At 38.6% G+C, this 19,202-nt stretch overlaps 1 protein-coding gene across 1 annotated transcript; it reads right to left on the bottom strand.

The window, feature by feature from the left end:
• Window positions 1-1,549: 1,549 nt before the first annotated feature.
• pid1 (phosphotyrosine interaction domain containing 1) lies at window positions 1,550-18,642 on the bottom strand. Its single transcript, XM_077723124.1, has 3 exons — window positions 18,459-18,642; window positions 10,968-11,114; window positions 1,550-4,237 (listed from the first exon to the last, which is right to left on the bottom strand). The coding sequence occupies exons 1-3, from the start codon at window positions 18,486-18,488 to the stop codon at window positions 3,737-3,739; spliced, it is 678 nt and encodes a 225-aa protein (XP_077579250.1). The 5' UTR covers window positions 18,489-18,642; the 3' UTR covers window positions 1,550-3,736.
• Window positions 18,643-19,202: the final 560 nt, after the last annotated feature.

The following is a 19,202-nucleotide window of genomic DNA, read 5'->3' on the forward strand; positions in this document are numbered from 1 at the left end:
TTTTTCTTTATGCTTTACTTTTCATATCATAGGATTTTTTAATATTGTTTTATTTGGTGGTATGCCCTGCGATTGGCTGGTAACCAATCTCTAAAATCTATTTAAATAGATAAAAAATCTGTCTAAAAAGATCTATAAAATCTATACAGGATTTTGCATGCAAGTTTTTCAGTAATAATATGTAAGTGTAATAGAATTTTTGCACAAGTTGCCAGCAGGGAGCAGCGTTCGCCATTGACGAATAGGATAACTCCAGCATCCATTTTGCCTCCAAATTCTGTGCTGCTGCTGCTATTTAGCTGCAAAATGATGACCAGCTATAATTGCAGCAAACAGCTTGTTATTTAGGTATTGATGTGGCCTCTTTGAAAAAAAAGGCTGTGACACTCTGGCAGCACAATAAATTGCTGAAATGGAAGGAATGAGTAAGCTTGGACCTGTGACTCAACTAACAGTTTTAAAAACATCATGGGAATTATAGCTAGGAGGTAATTGAACTAGTCAAGACCACCAAAAGATTCATGTAATGCCACGAAAGGCTGAAATCTGGTCACAGATGAACACAATAATAATGATTTTTCCCTCCAGCACATCATATTGCATTCATTGACCAACATGTGGTTCAAATATACAGTAAGACACAAATGTATTTGAACAATGAGAAGTTTTTTTATATAACACCACAAAGGATTTGAAATATGCATTCTGGTTTTGTTGAAGAGCTTTCTCAAAAGTATGCCATTGATGAAATTATAACCATTTTCTAGTACAAAGGTGTCAAACTTGAAGGCCGCATTAACGGCAACTCGATTTTATGTCGGCCTGAACATTTTAAATACAATATATAGATATCTTTTTTTTTTATCAGATTAAAATAACTAAATCAAAAGCCCTAAATATTAATTTTTTATAGCCCTTAAATATTTTTTTTCTCAGTAAGGGAAATGTCTTTTCATTATTTGTTTTTAATTTCAAAAAGGACACCAAATATGTTTTAATTATGTTCAATATCAAAGTAGAAAACTGAATATATTTTATATTTATGTCTAGAGTTTATAAAATGCTTTTTGACCTAAAAACACAAGAAAATAATTGAATAAAAAAAATGCAATTGTTGATTTAAAAAGGGAAAAAATCAGGAAATATAATTACATCTATAATCTTTATTTGAATTTTATCCTAAAACAGAAAGTCAGCACTCATGATTTACTTTCTCGGGCCGCACAAGATGATGCGGCGGGCCAGATTTGGCCCTTGGGGCGCCACTTTGACACCACTGTCAGTCAGTTTTTAATTTCAAAAGGACACAAAATATGTTTTAATTATGCTCAATAGTAAAGTGTAAATATCATGATTCGGTTCATGGTAAATTTGACAGAATTAAGAGTTGTTAAAATATACATAAAGTATTCCCCAAAGTTCAAGTCCTAAGCAAAATATTCAGTTTTTCACTTCTTAGAGACAGAAGTGAAGTTTAACTATTCATCAATCACATCATTTAGTATAATTTTCAACTATTTGTGCTTCTCTATGAAGGAAAAGCCCAGACCACAACGAGGAATTCACTAATCTAATTCACATCAAGAAAGTTAAAAACGATGAAAAAGGACAGGCCGATGTGTGGTTGGTTATACTGGGCGGACAGAAAACCATTAGACGACAGGTCTTTCTTTGTAAATGCTTTATATGCAACTTTGTTTTTTTCTTTGTAGACACTTTATAGAAAACACTTAACATTTGTCAAACATTTAAAGCAAGTCGGAGCTTCCAAACAAACATGGCTAATCTCGTCTCCCCCCCCTCTTGAACCAGCACAAATTTCTTCCAGCCATTCAATCTCATCTAACACTGACACACATACAAGCACAAACCTCTTTCATCAGACTCTCCACATTTGATTCACAGTAATCCTTTTAACACTGTTTCTTTAGCGTACCATATTTCTCATCTTTTTTTATTTAAAATATTTATCAACATGTATGCTTTAATATTTGGAAAGTGATACATACATTTTATTTACATAAGCTTATGACATTGGAGCGCAATGCAATGTGCATGTACATCATATAGCATGAAAAATTTGATGTATAAGTGAGTGTGTGCATGTTTGCCTTGATTCAGCCAATCAATTTAAGCCACTTAGCTAGCAACACTCTTATCATTCTATTGGAGTTCATTCAAATCCACCAATCTCATGTAGAATACACTCCAATTAGATTAAGGCGGGCGTTCAGTACTTCAAATCGGTAGTTTTAAACAGGCTCACTGTCTTTTGTTGCTTCTGTTAAGTTGTGGGTAATGCAAAGCTGCCAACTACCCCGGAATTTCAGGAGTTTACCCAGAAATGCATCAAAAACTCCAGGACCCCGAACAACCTCCTTAAAGTCCGGAAATCGAAAAATAATTGTCACCAAATTTTTTTTTGAGCCAACCATTTTAGTACAACCGTTGAATTTAAATGCTTTGAAATTCAAACCATCCATACGGCTTCCGCCATCTTGATTCAATTGTACTGCAAACCAGAAGAATTTGGTAACAAGAGTGCATTGTGAGTCATCCGAGTTCTGACGAATGATTTGTCTTGTGCGACTTCGGCGCATATCGATTTTGCATGAATCACATTAACTCTGGGTAAATGGGACAAGGATACTACTGAAATGGGGTTGACGGAGGTTGGCAGCTCTGGTAATGGCATGAGGAGATTGTAAGGATGACTCGAAGACTTTTGGACTCTTCAGGCATTCAGAGGTCAGAAGATTGGCGCTTTTTATCTCTTTGCATGGTAACACTTATACGGGGCCAAAATTCATGACAGTACTATCCTTGCTTGACCACCCATTGGAACTCCTCACCTCAAACTGTTAGTACAGTATCCTTTTACCACTACTCTTACATCTATAAGCACTTGTGTCGTGTACACAATTATCTCTAATCACAGAGATAAAATAAAATAAAATGGTACACACATTCAGCCACACATATTAATCAGGTCCAGGACAAAACCATGGTAGATGAAATTGAGGCACATAATCTGGCAGGCACTGTTAAGCCTGAATTTTGGTATGTTTAAAGAAAAATCAGACATGAATGATTATCGTGTCACAAACAAGCTCCAGGTATCAGACAGAACATGTAGAGCATCTACCTATATTTCTATAGATGTCTTACATGTGTACTGACATACATCTAAGTACCATATAAGCACAAAAACTAATTTGGGGAAGCAGAAGAAGGTACCATAAGTAGGATATGGCAACACTATGGTCTATCCTTGTTTGCATTTATAAAAGTTGAATCCATGTGACAACAAAAGATGTTTTTCATAAACTCTGGATTGCAACCAAATGTTCAGAGGCCTTTTTACGCTAGGTCCCTGCAAAATAATGTTGGGTTTTCTTGAGACAGGGTCTGAAGATTGGGCTTCGTAGTTTGTGGTTCCATCAATAGAAAAACTTGAATAACCACAGACGAGTCTTTGTTGGGTACAGGACTGACTTTTGTAGAAAATGGTAATGTAAATATCAGGATAATCTCTTCAGGGTGACTTAACCCACTAAGATCCGGTTGGGATGTCTTTCTATAAATCTTCATGCCAGTCGAGTTGATTGTTAGCATCTGCTAATGGTCTGAGTGATAGTAAAAGGGGAGAATGAGAGAGAGCAGCTAATATCTCCGTCCTTCCCTTCACCCCTTTGTTTTGTAAGAATGGGGATCAGGAGTTTGGATCAGCATCAGTTCAACCATCGTCTGGAGTGGAATCTTCTGGAGTAGATGAGTCCTCAGCAAACTCATCCGAAGAGCCACTCTTATGGATGCGCCCATCGCAACGCATGCTATTGAAAGTCTTCCGGAAGGCCTCCATCATTGAGTGTGCGAGCTTCTTGGCCTCCAGCTTGTTCTCACATTCTACGGCATGGCAGTCCATCTGGAAAGTCAGGTCGTCGTTGATCTCCCGGTAGATCCAGGCAAATACGTTGGGTCGCACGCTGTGATCGGCTGTGCAATATGCGATCCGCGCCACCTGGTAGGTGTCCATGGTTACCGAAGCCTCACCGTGGCCATCCAGATGGTGGAGGCGTACCTGGAAGGGCCGTATCTCCAATAGAGAGCTGCCAGGGGGGCAGGAGCCCTGCTGCTGAGTAAGGGCGCGATGTTCCACCAGACCGACAACGGCTGATTCTGTGCAGCCAGATATGAAGTTGGTTCCAGAAATAGTTACCTTGCCCAGGTACGTTACCTAGAGGAGCAAAGAACAATTCATTTTATGGTAAAGAATGACCATTTTCTGGGTAATAGCAGAACATTTTTAAACCAGATGTATCCCTCCTGAATTAAACTATTTGGAGGCTTGACACATGTAATACAAATGGTGCTCTCCTTCCTCGCTGTCCGTCTTTCACTCCCCTCCGCAAAATCCGTCTAATTTTAGTACTAATAAACACATTTTAGTAGCTTTATCAAACCACTGGTTATTTGTTACTTTGTTAATAGATGGCGAATTAGAACAAATAAAAGTGTTTTTCCAATCCAATATCCTGTTTTGGGTGTTTTTTTTTAGAGGGTTGGAACAAATTAATTAGTTTTTAGTTCATTTCTACAGGAAACGTTCATTTGAGTTATGAGTAAATCGATACACGAGCTCAGTCCCGGAACGAATTAAGCTCATATCTCAAGGTACCACAGTATTTTGCTTAGTTTGGCTGAAACAGCTCCCACAGAAATAACCTTTACCAAATCAAAACAAAGCATACCGGGACCGCAACAGACTGAGAAGATTGAGATGGATAAGTTATGAAGTTCTTCAGACAGTTCTTGATGGGAACTGGGCTAGACTGAGAACAGCCCAGCAATAATGGCTCACTTGTGCCCTTTTGCTACAGTACTCTTTATGGCTTTATAAAAATACACAGAGGAGGAGCCATTGAGGAGCCAAATACTCAAATAGTTTTCGCTGTCGTCTGTGTTTATAGTGAAACTGGGAGTACTTCTCACTTTTCAAATGTTATTATATTTGACACATAGCTACAGATGATATGAAGATTTCAAAACTCGCACATACAGTTTTACTCTAATTTACAATGAAATTGAACATACTGAACAGACATCTGGAATTAACCTGCCAATCTTTGTTCTTCCTTCAACAACAAAGAATTTAGTACATTTTTTGGGAACACCTTTGAGACATTACTTATCTGAATTGAAAAAATGTAAATGTCCATGTAAAGGAAACATTTCTATTGTAAAACAGATTGGCAGCATTTATAAAAGAGTGCAGACATCTGAGATATGTCTGTGTTTTTTTTTCATAACATGCATTCTTGCGTTTTTTCTACTTGCAGATTATGTTTAGTTCTCTACTGTCAGGACAAAAGCCCTTTTTTACACTGTGGTTTAAAATGAATGGGATCTTTCAAGAAATCCTGTATAACAATTTGCCAAGGTATAACACCTAACAAAGTCTCACAAAATATTAACATTATTTTTTCACAACTTTCTCCACCATCAGATTGGATTAAAACACAGTACTTGCGCTAATTCCTTGAAACTACTTTGATATACTACTACACTACTTCCCAGGTATGTGTGCAAAAAAATAATATGAAAGCTTAGAAAACACAGGTCATTCAGGATGTGTGAATTACAAGTACAGTGGTACCTCTACATACGAGCAGCTTGAGATATTTTGAGAAAATAATTATCTATATACGAGAAAATTTTTGAGATCCAAGAAAGCAAGGTGGCCAAGCCATGAGAGACTGTTTATCATTGTAGCGCAGTCTTTTTTGCCGCATGTCTTTCGTGTATAACAGATATCTACGAGCACTGGGCGGGGCTTGCATTTTCCCATGTCACAGAGCTTGCTTGTTGTCATGGATAATATCGTGTCACTTGAAAATTCTTGGAGCTGGAGGTTAACGAGGCAGATGTGAATGATCTAATCGTCGAGCACCATGAAGAACTGATGACAGGATTTATTCGAGCTCCAGGAGAGTGAACAATTGGAGGTGTTGGGGGAATTAACTCGTAGCAAGGAGTAGGTGAAAGACTGGCTACAAAGTATATCAAAGACATGTTAGCGAAGTGGCAAGAGTTTTCTGATTTTGTAGAAATGAGGCACCTTGATAAGCTGGCAAGTGGTCGTGCGTTATCATATTGTGAAGACATTTGTGTGCGTCATTTTTGAAATATTCTATATGAGATGATAAATATCATCTCATTTTCTGAACCACCTTATTCTCATTAGAGTCGCGGGGGGTGCTGGAGCCAATTCCAGCTTGCTCCGGGCCAGAGGCGGAGGTCACCCGGAAGTAACCCATGCAGGCCCGGAGATAACATACAAACTCCACACAGATGGACATGACCTGGATTTGAACCCAGGACCCCAGAGCTGCGAGGCTGACGCACTAACCACTCACTCCACCGGGCCACCTGCATATATATTTTCTTAAATTATTTTTTAATTTTTTTGGAAAGTTGAACAGCAAATGTAAAAGTGAAACGTAATGCCTCAAAAATTAATTTAAGGGTTGTTTGCCTTTTCAACACTCTTCCAAGACCCTGTGAAATAATTATACACTGGAGCTTTGATGGAAAAGCCATAAAAACTGATCCAAAGATCAAGTGAACCAAAGTGACTAACCCCCAAGCCGTGACCGTATTCAGCACACACCCAAATATTACTACTTGAATATCAAACTCTAAACTGAATAATTGAGGTCCACTTTCCTTAGACTCTTATTTTTATCTAGAATATATTGGGGTACAGTGGATGAGTGGTAAAATCAGCACCTCACAATTTTGATACCAAATTTTTCGATTATAATTTCCCATGTGGAATTTGCATGTCCTTTCCGGAATGCATTAAGTTTGTATCTCGAGGTACCACTGTATACGCTTCAACTTGACTACCTCAATAGAAAATTGGCACTCACACTGACCAAAATGTCTCAACCTGAATGCTGCAATGTAAGAGACTAGGGGTATCTTGACATCCTCCCTCAGAAGCCCCTATGTCTATATGACTGGGAATTCACAGCCTGGGAATGCAGCATTCCTGAGAAGCATGTTAACATTCCTCTAAACTTATTGAATTAGCACAGCACAGCTGGCTCCGCTTGCCAAGGCATGCAAAGTTGGATAAGCAGCGTGTTTGTACGCGTGCGTGCACTGCAGGAAGTGTATGTGTGAAAATGTAAAACTTAGTCTGGAGTGTATTGGGTTAGGTCAAATCAGTAGTAGCTCAGTCTAAATGAAAGAGACTTTTGTGTGCACATGTTAAATGCAGCCAGGTATAGCATAGAGAATCTCTATATATTTTTGGAATAGTGTCCTCAGTAATATGTATTTAATTCAGAGAGCCAGAGTGGTCTCCAAAACAGATTTGTCAGTGTATTTTGTTGGGGAATTGATTTGTCACTAGGTACAGACATAACATTTTAGGCAATGTCTTATTTATTTATTCAGGTTGCACAGTTCGATGTCCATCCAAATTTTTACCTAACCGAGGCTAATGTTGCATTGATTGATACACTTATTTCTACGAAATTTTGAGGTATATTCATGTCAAAAATGTATTTTCCTGTGTCGGCATTCTCATTCTCTTGCTACTGTGAGAATAAAATTTTGCAAATACGGGATGAATAAAGTTATTTTATCTAATTTAAATCACCTGTTTGTGTTTAATTGATGTACTGTGGGTAATGTGTAGGTCAGAAGATTAGTTTAGCATGATTTAGTTTGATTATTTACTTAAAATACTAGTAAATATTTGCTAAATATGTTATTGGCTGGCCATCAATCTACCACACCTGATTCAAATAATAAAATAGTCAGCAAGCTGTCCAGAAGATTCATACCGATACTGATTATTTGATTCAGGTGTGTTGGTGGAGGGAGACATGGAAAACAGACTGGATAGAGGCTCCCGAGAACCGGCTTTGGCCACCCCTGCTCTAAATTGCCTTTAGGTATGAGTTTGAGGTTGGCAACAGCATCCCCCGTGACCTTAGAAAGGATAAAGCAGTTCAGAAAACAAATGAATGAATAGCAACCTCCACCAGCATTGTTGTGTTGTACTTTTTGAGTTGATCTGAAGACATGGAATAACACAAAGCAGGTAGGGGGAAAAAGAGCATCTATTTGCGTAAAACATCCGGTCACGACATAATACTTAATACCCACAGATTTTTCTGTGAGGTATACTGTTTTCTTGAATCTTCAATGTTGGTGTGATCTCATGGTATTTACATTATGTTGATTGTAGCTGACACAATTATCACATCTGAAGACCAGATGAATACACAAGCCAGAGTAGGATTCAAACTTTTGAACGAGTAACTAAACCAAACTCTCATGGGTGAAGTCAACAGGCCACTGGTGAGTGTACATAGCACAATGATATTGATAAGAGCCCTGTGTTTAAAAAGTTTAACCGGTCCAGATTACTTTGGTCTAGTCTGTGAATGCAAAGTGAAAATGAATAGTGTCTCAATTGATGTGAAGTGGCCTGTTATAACAGTAGCAAGCCAAGAAAGGAAATGAGAGGTGGCCTTTCATCCATGCTAGTTGTTAGCTTTGGCAGTGTGTCAGCAGTCCTCAGCCAGCCTGTCTGTTTGCAAACTGAGGTTGCGGCTCGAAGGGAACGAAGTGGAGGAAGAGGGTATGAAGACAGCACAAGGCAGAATATAAAACACCGTGAGGATAATAAATGGTGTCATGTTTTACTGTTGCCCATAAAAGTCACCAGGACGGAGTGTGGGGAGAGCAAAGCCTCTATTGTTTCTTCACTTCTGTTTTTTTCAGAAATCGGGCAAAAGAACAAGAAATGTCTAGAAGTGGAGACACTCTGGCAGATGGGCAGACAGGCAGGTAGTGAGTCAGACAGGATGTTACACCTGCCAACAGATGAGGGCAATACGACGGGCCTATTCGCTTTTAGGTGGTTTCGCAAACAGATGGTAGTGATTACTTTTATGTGGCTGGCACTGTGCTAAATAGTGGTAGTGGTATCCGTGGCAGTGGGATTTGGCATTCTTTACCGTGCTGGAAAAACACAGTGGGCTCAGAGGCTACACGTGGATGTTGGGACTCACACCAAGAAGACAGGGCAGGGCGTTCGTGTCCAGTTATGAGCAGCCTTCACCTAGGTGACTGTCAATATTTCGCTTTTTTTTATGGATGAGAGAGCCAACTGTGTGATACTGTTCTAGAGTTCAGGGTTTTTTTTTTTAATGGTGAAATGGTAAATGTGAAAACAACTGTCAATTGAAAACATGAATCTCTTTTTTACTAATAACACAATATGCCAGACTGACCTTGATCGTTAACCAGACCTGGGCAATGAAACGATAATTATCGTCAAATAGTTTTTGTCAATAATAATGAAATAAAATAAAATTCAATATATTTAAACTGCAACGAGTACACCACATGAACGCCATAAAGAATGAGGACGCTGTTGCGTTATGAATGCTAGTTCCAGACCAACGTTTAATAGACAAAGAAGATGGTAGGAAACAAATAACTATTTTTTGCATGGTTAGTTAAAAAGCAGCAACCACAGAGCATGAAAGGGAAAGGACTTTAACATGGGCAAAATGAGCAATTATGAGATGACACTGAGCCAACCCACTAACGGATTCCAAGTGAACTCTATGCTGTTTTCTTTCCATACCTGCCCACAAACAGCAGCCTTATTGAAAATGTCCTTAACCCATATTAACCCATTGTCCTCATTTAACGAAAGCCTGTAATACCAGTTTTACTTGATATCAAAAGTTTGTCCATTTTATGCAGATGTTATGAAAACTGCAAAAATCTCAAAGTTGTTATGGTGGGTTAGTAGTCTATTTGCCAATTGTGATGATGTCTTCAATTGATTATTTTATTTATTTCATATTGCACAGCAACTTTTGGTTTGAATGCAAATCTATTTAAAAAAGAGGCTTGTTTTGATATTTTTTTCGATTCATTACTTTTCTTAGTGTAATGGGGGAGTTTTCTTGTCGCATTATAGTGTGGAAAATACGGTATATAATAAATTAGCCTCTGTCCTAGCCAGAATGGATGGAACCAATGCTTGCTTGTGTTCTTGATTGATTGATTGACTGACTGACTGACTGACTTACACACCCACTGACCGATTGACTGACTCATTGATGCATAAAGCAATGACATTAAAAACAGATGGTACCAATTTATATCCAACTGGTTCAATAAAATGTTGGGAAATAAAATGATAAACTAATTTCCTTTTAATTTCCACAATAGTTTCGTCCAGTATGTTTTGGGCTTTAAATGTTATCAATCTATATTTTCGTATTACAAAGCATTTCCACTGAGGATTTTCATAAAAAATAAATACCTATTGAATTTCAAACAGTATTGTTACATAGATTTGAGGATTAAAAAGGCAATCTGTGTACATGGATTATTAAACACGTGACAAGCATGTATGTTGGTTCCTGTTTTTTGGTTGCTTTTTTTAAATTGACTTTCACCTCATGTGCGCAAAATTGAATTTCAGGAAGTTTGTGTTTCGTTTAGTTAAGTGCTCTTGAGTGTCCTGCTGTTGGTAGCAGTGCACCTAGTTCGATTCCCACTTTTGGATTGTGTCAGGATGGGCATTGTGGGTAAAACTTGTGTGCCAAAGGTAACATGTATCTGTAACGTTCTCTGAAGGGAAAAGCTAAAATGGATGGATAGATGCTAATAAGCATTTGTGTCAGTCATGTGTCAGTCACATGCGGAAACCATATTTCCACAAACCAAGAATGAATGTTTCAAAATTAAAGCATCTTAGTGATCAGACTGTAATAGCCAGGTACAGTACAGTAGTACATTTTTCAAATGAATAGAACTTGTGTGTTCAGAAGTAAAGTTGGATTATGACTGTTATAATACTATTATAGAATTAGTATTCTGGTAATCACTGGATTTGGGGATTATAAAATTGCATGTGAATTTACCTTGTATCCTGCATGGATTTTGTTCTTTGTTAGTGGTGTGGTGGAGCAAAGTTCAATGGCTTCGGGCTCATGGAAGATCACCGTCGGCAAAGGCTCCTTCCTCAGCGTCAGGACATTCAACTTTGTCTTCAGCATGCTCTGAAAATGCTGTGGAGAAGTAAGAGAAGTTGAGGCTTCTTGTAAACTTTTAGTGTGGACCAGACAATTGTTTTCTCTCCAATGAAAGACCAAATAAATATATTTCATAACATAATCATGGTCATAGTCACATTGGTAAAAATAAAATAAAAGAAACATTTTAAGTCTTCTCACCAAATCTGACCTTTTCTTAGGCCAAGTGCAAAATACTTTTGTACTATTAAGAACGGTCAAGAGTGTGTTTTGGCAATCACATAAAAGACTGTGATCAAAATGTTCTTATATCTATTGACAATTTGGAAGGTCATGGTGCCTCCTGAAATAAATTCTTGGCAGGTTCTGTATGTACACTGTACAACAATGGACTGGGGGTGGGGTAGGGGTGTGGGGGTAGCTATTTTCTGACAGCAGAATGTAGAACTTGAAGAGCTGATAAAGGGAGTGCTGCACTTGCAGTGATAACCCAATAGATGAGCGATGAAGTAGAAGGCAGTCTCCAATTTCCCATTTTACAGCACAAATCATAATGTGATGTGAGAGGGTAAAAGGAGAGGAAAAAGTGTTAAAAATGACAAGCCAGAAAACGGTTTCAACAGGTTCATGTAATTTTATGATCCGATTAAAATTTGACATCTATGGGCCTTTATCAATATATTGTAATCAAATGCCCCTGCAAAATTGCAGGTTTACCAATGTGATGTAGAATCATTGCCTGACAGCGCAGCTCACAGCTGCATTCATATGAAGAGCTAAATAGCTTGAATTTATTAGAGGATAACATTTCTAAACATTTCATGATTGAAGTTATGCTTTGTTTTATTTCAAAGTGCAGCTTGTTAGCTGTCCACCACATTGTGGCCAAGTCATCTATCTGACTATAATATAATTCATACTGTATAAAACTGCTGCTTCTCAATGATTGCAGCATTTCTAACACCCCACCTCAAATGCCTGCATGCCTCATGTGTGTGTATTTATGTGTATATATGTGTATATATATACATATATATATATATATATATATATATATATATATATATATATATATATATATATATATATATATATATATATATATATATATATATATATATATATATATATATATATATATATATATATATATATATATATATATATATATATATATATATATATATATATATATATATAACGAAAGAAAAATATGGAGAAAAATGAAATTAAAAGTTACTACTAATATGAAAGCACAGCCACATACATATGTGTAAACACTTGCTGACCTCCGCGTCAGCACTTTACAGTTTCCTGACAGCGGCTCACATTCCTGTGGTCGCTCCTGGCATGAACGAAGAATAAATGTTGCCCACCCCCTACCTGGAGCAAAAGGCATGAGTGGAGGTCCACTCTTAAATGCATTCATAATATTTTTTATTTAATTGTATTTCCCGCACATCCAGTGATGACAGTTATTCTTTTCTTCTCGTTGTTCTATTTTGGATTTCGACTTGGAATAAGTGACAGACTCAATCATCAGACCAGCAATGGACAAGTTGAGAAACAAGAGTTTTGTCTGCACGCCACAATACACAATGACTGTCGTCACAGGGAAAGCTAAAACCCACAATCCAGGATTAGAAAACACAAACGCTCTGTTTTGAGATTTACATTTCAGTAACTATTTAGTTTAATCTGAATTAGTATCATGTGCCTAAACTACACTGATCAAATCGTCACAAGAAAGTGAAAATTCTTCATTCCTGAGAAACCGACTGGGAAGAGCTTTAGAAATATTTCACAACTCTGTAAACGGAACATTTAACTGTGTCCATCCTGCACCACTTCGTGGCTTTAGTACATCGCATTTTTTTTTATACAGTCATACCTCTACTTACGAATGCCTCTAGGTACAACATTTTCAGGTTACGAAAGATTTTCATATGAAAATGGGGGACTCAAGATACAAAAAAGATCCAAGTTACAAAATCCCTCAAAACGTGAATGCATTTCCTTATCCGTCATTTATTTTGAAAGTGTCGCAGAGGTATGTCACTCACCGGCCGCCTAAATATTGAACTATACAAAAATGAATTAAGGTTAAAAAGCCTAATCAAGTCACCTTCCAAGCATATCAGTCACACATTTTATTAAGCAGTTTGAAATAATGATCCTTCAATCCAAAGTAATTGAGGTATCCCATGTTATATGTCAACAGAATATTTTGTCTAGTCAAGCTAAGATCTTGAGACATTTTGACTGAGTAGTCAAATCCCTATCACAAGATAACTATTCCTTAAAAAATGTCTACTAATTCACAAACAATGACTAATAGAGGAATTTAATCAACAAAAACACGGGAACGGAACACTCGGTACTCTTTAGAGAGCAACAGCAGGCCTGTAATCTTTGGAGAGTGTCTTGCAGTGATGACTTTAACAGGTAACGGATTCAAAGTTTACCTTTAACTCCCAAAGGAAATTGTACAGCAAAGTTTTTCCAGAGCCAATCTCGGTATGGAAGAGTATTTTGCATCCCACTTCTACCACAGCTACTGAAAATAACTTAATATTCTGTGTTCGCTCAACCAAACGGCTACAATATATTGAGTATAAACAGTAACGACTGTATATGCTAATGCTCTAATGGATTTTTAAAATAAAATCAAAATTTGTGTAACAACTTTTTACCCCAGCCGTTTCGTGGTGTAGAGGTTCACTACCCTAAATTCGGTGCGGCCAGGTGCGGGCTCGATTCTCGCTGGTGGCAGTATGATTGTGAGTGCACAAGGTTGTTTGTCCTTGTATGCCCTACTGCTGACTGGTGACCAGTCTAGGGGGTAGTCTGTCTTTCACCAGAAAGTCGGCTGGGTTGGACGCCAGATGCAACGGTATAGAAGATGAACAAATTATTTACCCACAATTTGATACACAAAATGTTTTTTTGTAAAATTGTCTCACACTATGGGACTGAATCGTGGCTGAGAAAGGCGATTTTGAAATGTGTCTTGTTACGGTCTTAGATTAGATAATTTACTTCATCTCGTATTACTTCATCTCGTATTCGGGGAATTTCATTGTCACATTAGCAAAAGGGTGAGAATACAGACACAGGAAGACATTTTAGACATAAAAATGTAAGAAGTACCCTTAAAATTGTCTTAAAATGATTAAATTTTACAATTTCTCTCATTTAATACGCCCCTTGATTCACAATTTTCACCCCCATAGTCATAGTTTTAATAGGGAGTACAAATGTGTTACTTTAAAGGGAAAATCTTAAGAAAAATCATTGCACGTGGAATTTCTTGGATACTGTATGAAAGGATCGTCTGCTGGATTGCACATTCCAGTGTTGCCTGTACGTAGACAAATTCAGAAATGAAGTCACGTGAGCAGTAAAACCAGGAAGTGATTTACTTTTCCCAAAAAAACGAAAAAACAATAAAAACTGGCAGAGTTGAACTTGATGTTCTTTCTAAAATTGTATAGCCCTGCCACACGGAGGATGCTTTTTTGTTACCGGCTACAGGTTTACAGGTCTACGTGTCAGTCCTCGAAGAGTTTATAACTGAGCAACTATGTTGAAATGGTAAACCCCATCCCGAATGGTTTCACTGGACACTCATTTACTTTGTAGAGTTTTCTATGTTCTCCCCAGGCTTATGTGGGTTTTCTCAGGGTTCTTTAGTTTCCTTCCGCATCCCAAAAACATGCTTGGTAGGCTTGACTGAACACTTTAAATTGCCGCTAGGTATGAGTGTGAGTGTGAATGATTGTCTGTCTACCTGTGTCCTACAATTGGCTGGACACTGATTCAGGATGATCGCCGCCTGGTGCCCGTAGTTGGCTAGGATAGGCTCCAGTACCCCCCTCAACTCTTATGAGGATAAATTGTTCAGAAAATAACTGAATGTTTTGTCAATACCAATCTGATCCCCACATTTTTCGACCGGATATGTAAAATCTTTAAATAAGGTATTTTCTTTCCTTCTGATTCCCCAATGTCATCAAGTTCGGTCCCATTTTACATTGTTTCAAATCCCTTTCGACATAACAACAACAACTGAATTGATTTGCACATAAAAAAAAGTCAAAATAACAACCAAAAAGAGTGACCGCATGTGACAACATGAATCAACCCTTGCCTGTTTGTCACGTTTCATACAGTTAAGCATCAACCGGGGCTAAAGAAAGAGCTGCTGACACAGGAAAAGACATGCTTGCTTGCCACAAGCCTTTTCAAAAAAAGAACATTGTCTATGTGTATTTGTGTTTTTCTGAGTAGGCACAGTTGTGCTGAGACCTGTGTAGTTTGTCAGAGAAGGCGAAAATGAAGATTTGTCTTTCAAATACAGAGACAAAGCTGAGCGAACAGCAAAAGATTAGGAAATACTCCAAAATCTTAATTAAAAACTGAAGCAGCTTTCTGTCTTTTCCCAGAAATTCTCTGCATAAACTGTATCCTTTCATCCCTGCTGTCGCCATCAATATCTTCTTTTTGCCTAAACATGAGACTTTTATGCAGCGAGACATCAGGTGTTGCCATGGCAACTGGGAGGCAAAGCCAGTGAGAGCATGGATGTATGCCACCACGGATGAAAGCAAGGGAAAAAAACTATAAATGCAAGATAAATAAATGGAGACCAATCGGCTACTTGATGGCTTGGCAGAAATTATCCATTAACCCTGACTCAACTGATCTGAATAACACCGTTGTTAAGAGGGTTGTTGCCATGGTTACCCAGCAGGCAAGTGCCTGCTTCTGCTTTTAGTTCTAAAGGAGTGCTAATGATGCTTATCTTTTTTTCATGCTGTCAATTAGAAATTTAATAATGTATTCATGGATGCTAGTCATATATAGTCATTATTTATACAGGTACGAAAATTGTTTGATCTGCCATGTTTATTAAATTCTCATCTGAAAATTTGAATAGCCATTAAATAAACACAAAATTAGGTTTAATATGGATAGTTGTATTTAGACATCGCTTTTGAACCAAACACTACCAACCGGTTCAGCCTGAAAATATAATATACAGTGGTACCTCAAGATACGAGCTTAGTTTGTTCCGGGACTGAGCTCATATGTCGATTTACTCGTAACTCAAATGAACGTTTCCCATAGAAATGAACTAAAAGCAAATTAATTTGTTACAACCATCTGAAAAAACACCCAAAGCAGGATATTGGATTGCATTTTTTTTATTTGTTCTAATTCGCTATTTACTAACAAAGTAACAAGTAACCAGTGGTTTGATAGTACTACTAAAATGTGTTTAATAGTTCTAAAATTAGACGGATTTGGCGGAGGGGGGTGATTACTTCTTCAATGGCAACACACTTGTAACATAACATAAACAATTTTAAATTAACTTGGATTACGATGCAGTCAAATTGAACTATCTTATTTGGGGTTGGCTCTATTTTAATATATTTTAAGACTTTACAAAATGATTTTTGAACAAAAACCACAAAGAAAAGCATTAAAAATTTCAATTATTGAGAGGGGAAATTAGGAAATTTAATATTCATTTATATCTATCATTTTAATTTGATCCTAAAACAAAATAGTCACCACTGATGATTTACTTTCCCGGGCCACACAAAATGATGCGGCGGGCCAGATTTGGCCCCCGGGCCGCCACTTTGACACCTGTGCTCTATACTCTTCTAGATTATAAAAAAAGATTGTAAAAAAGAAGACAAGTTCTGGGGTATTTAATCCCGGGTCAGCCCTCACTGTGTGGAGTTTGCAAGTTCTCCCCAGGCTTGTGTGGGTTTTCTCCGAGTACTCCAGTTTCCTCCCACATCCCAAAAGCATGTATGCTAGGCTAACTGGTTGAAATTGCCCCTAAGTATGAGTGTACGGATAAATGGCTGTCCGTCTCCTTGTGCCCTACGATTGGATGGCCCACAATTCGGACTGGCCCCCACCTGGTGTGAAAAGTCATCTGGGATAGGCTCCAGAACCCCCCATGACCCTTATGAAGATACGCCTTCCAGAAAATGAATGAATGAAAAATATACTTAGATGGTGAAATCAACATTCAACCTTTTTTTAGTGATATCTGAACTCATCAAACAAATAACTTGATTTCAAATACCAACAGAAAGAAAAAGTGATTTAATTGTATTCATTTGACATTAAATCTAGGTCGGACCACCTGTGTGGAGTTTTCATGTGGCTCTTCATGCCTATGTGGGTTTTCTCTGGGTACTCCAATTTCCTCCCACATTCCAAAGACATGCATGGTAGGCTAAGTTTCCCCTAGGTATGAGTGTGAGTGTGAATGGTTGCTTGTCTTCATGTGCCCTGCAATTGGCTGGCCATGAATTCGGGGTGTCCCCCACCTCTGGTCCAAAGTCAGCTGGGATATGCTTCAGCACCCCCCGCGACCCTAGTGAGGATAAAGCGGTTGAGAAAATGAAAAATGAGTGACATTTGACACCATCCCAATAATACAGTTTGAGGGAAGTTAAAGAACTTCATCCATTGCTTGATCCTTCCAGAATGCGGTTGCTAGGCGACGTATGTCTCGCTGGTTGTATAACCACTTCGAGCGCTGATACATCTATTGAAGAGGATGATGTGAAATGTGCGTAATGGTGCAATTTACAGCGGTCGCAGGGTGCAGCTCACCCTAGAATACTAATAAATAGTAACTTCTTCACAATTCGTCATTCTATCTTGTTGACGTCTGGGCAGAAGAGAGGATTGTGCAAGTTCACTTGGCAGCCATGCAGTCCAAAGGCCCACATCTGGAGAGCATTATGTCTGCAGGAGACTCGAAAAAAAGAAAGGCCCCCGCACATCAAACTACGAGCATTTTTTTTCGCGTTTCTAAACATGTGACCTCGCTCGCATTTCGGAAAAGGAATCGAAAAAACAAACCCAACACCCTGGCGTCGAGAGAGTGGAAGGCCTGTGTTTGAACACATGAGGTTGACGTTCATCCGGGAGGGGGGAAACGCTTTGTGGAGAACTGTGACTATCTCAAACTCCAGTCAAATGTTTGCAATTTGTGGAAAATATAGCATTTTTCAGCCTAGTTGATCGCAGATTAGATGAAGGTGCACACTTGGCGTACTATGAGTAGCTGCACGTAAACGTATCACCAAATACAAAGACGCAGAATGGGAAAAATGGGAGATCCCAATATGCTGATTTTTGGACTGCTTTTAAACCATTAATAGGTGGTTGACGATGCTCCTTCGCCCATTGAGTCTTTTCAAACACGTAGGAAGTCCAAGTGCAGCGAAAGAAGAAAGCAGCGAGCAACACACACAGAATCAGCCTACGTAAAAAATGACAGCATAATCTTTTTTTCAAGGCTTCTGGTCGACAGTAAACGTCTCACCGACCGTCGTGTCCTACCTGGAGTCGTTCCGACGCTGGTTGCCACATATTCGCACTATGAAAGGCTTTCCGTCTTGACGACAGCTTGTTCTCTAGTCGTAGTCCGGTTCACATCTGTTCGCTGTCGCCGTTCGCCTCTGCCCTTCTCCAGCCTGGACCAGTCGGCGACCAACGATGAGTTGCTCCGCCTGGCGACACTTCTTTTTGTCCCCAGCAGGTGGGGCTCGCCGCTCGTCTTCTCATTGCTGTCAGATGGACTCGGTCTACTGTAGTAAGCAATAGTATTCTCATTTCATTTTCTGTATTGCTTTATCTTCACTTGGGGGGTGCTGGAGCCTATCCCAGCTGACTTCTGGCCAGAGGTGAGGGACACCCTAATTGCAGGGCACAAGCAGACAAACTACCATCCGCGTTCCCACTCATACCTAGGGGCAATTCAGTGTTCGATTGGCCTACCTTGCATGTCTTTGGAATGTGGGAGTAAATCGGAGTACCCAGAGAAAACCCACGCAGGCCCAGAGAGAACATGAAAACTCCACACAGGCTTTCAACCCAGGTCCCCCACTGTGAGGCTGACCCGCTAACCACTCATCCTCCGGGCCTAGCAATTGTATTAATACTTTTTTTTTTTTATCAGTGATCACTCACAAAAGACTATTTTTTAGGTATCTGGATGTAATTTGTTTATAGTCTTATCTACATTTATTTTTTTTACATTTGAAAGGGGGTGTCTGCCTGTCTGTTTTTCTTTTAGTGGTATTT

Source organism: Stigmatopora nigra, chromosome 8 (assembly GCF_051989575.1).
Source record: "Stigmatopora nigra isolate UIUO_SnigA chromosome 8, RoL_Snig_1.1, whole genome shotgun sequence".
NCBI classification, from domain to species: domain Eukaryota; kingdom Metazoa; phylum Chordata; class Actinopteri; order Syngnathiformes; family Syngnathidae; genus Stigmatopora; species Stigmatopora nigra.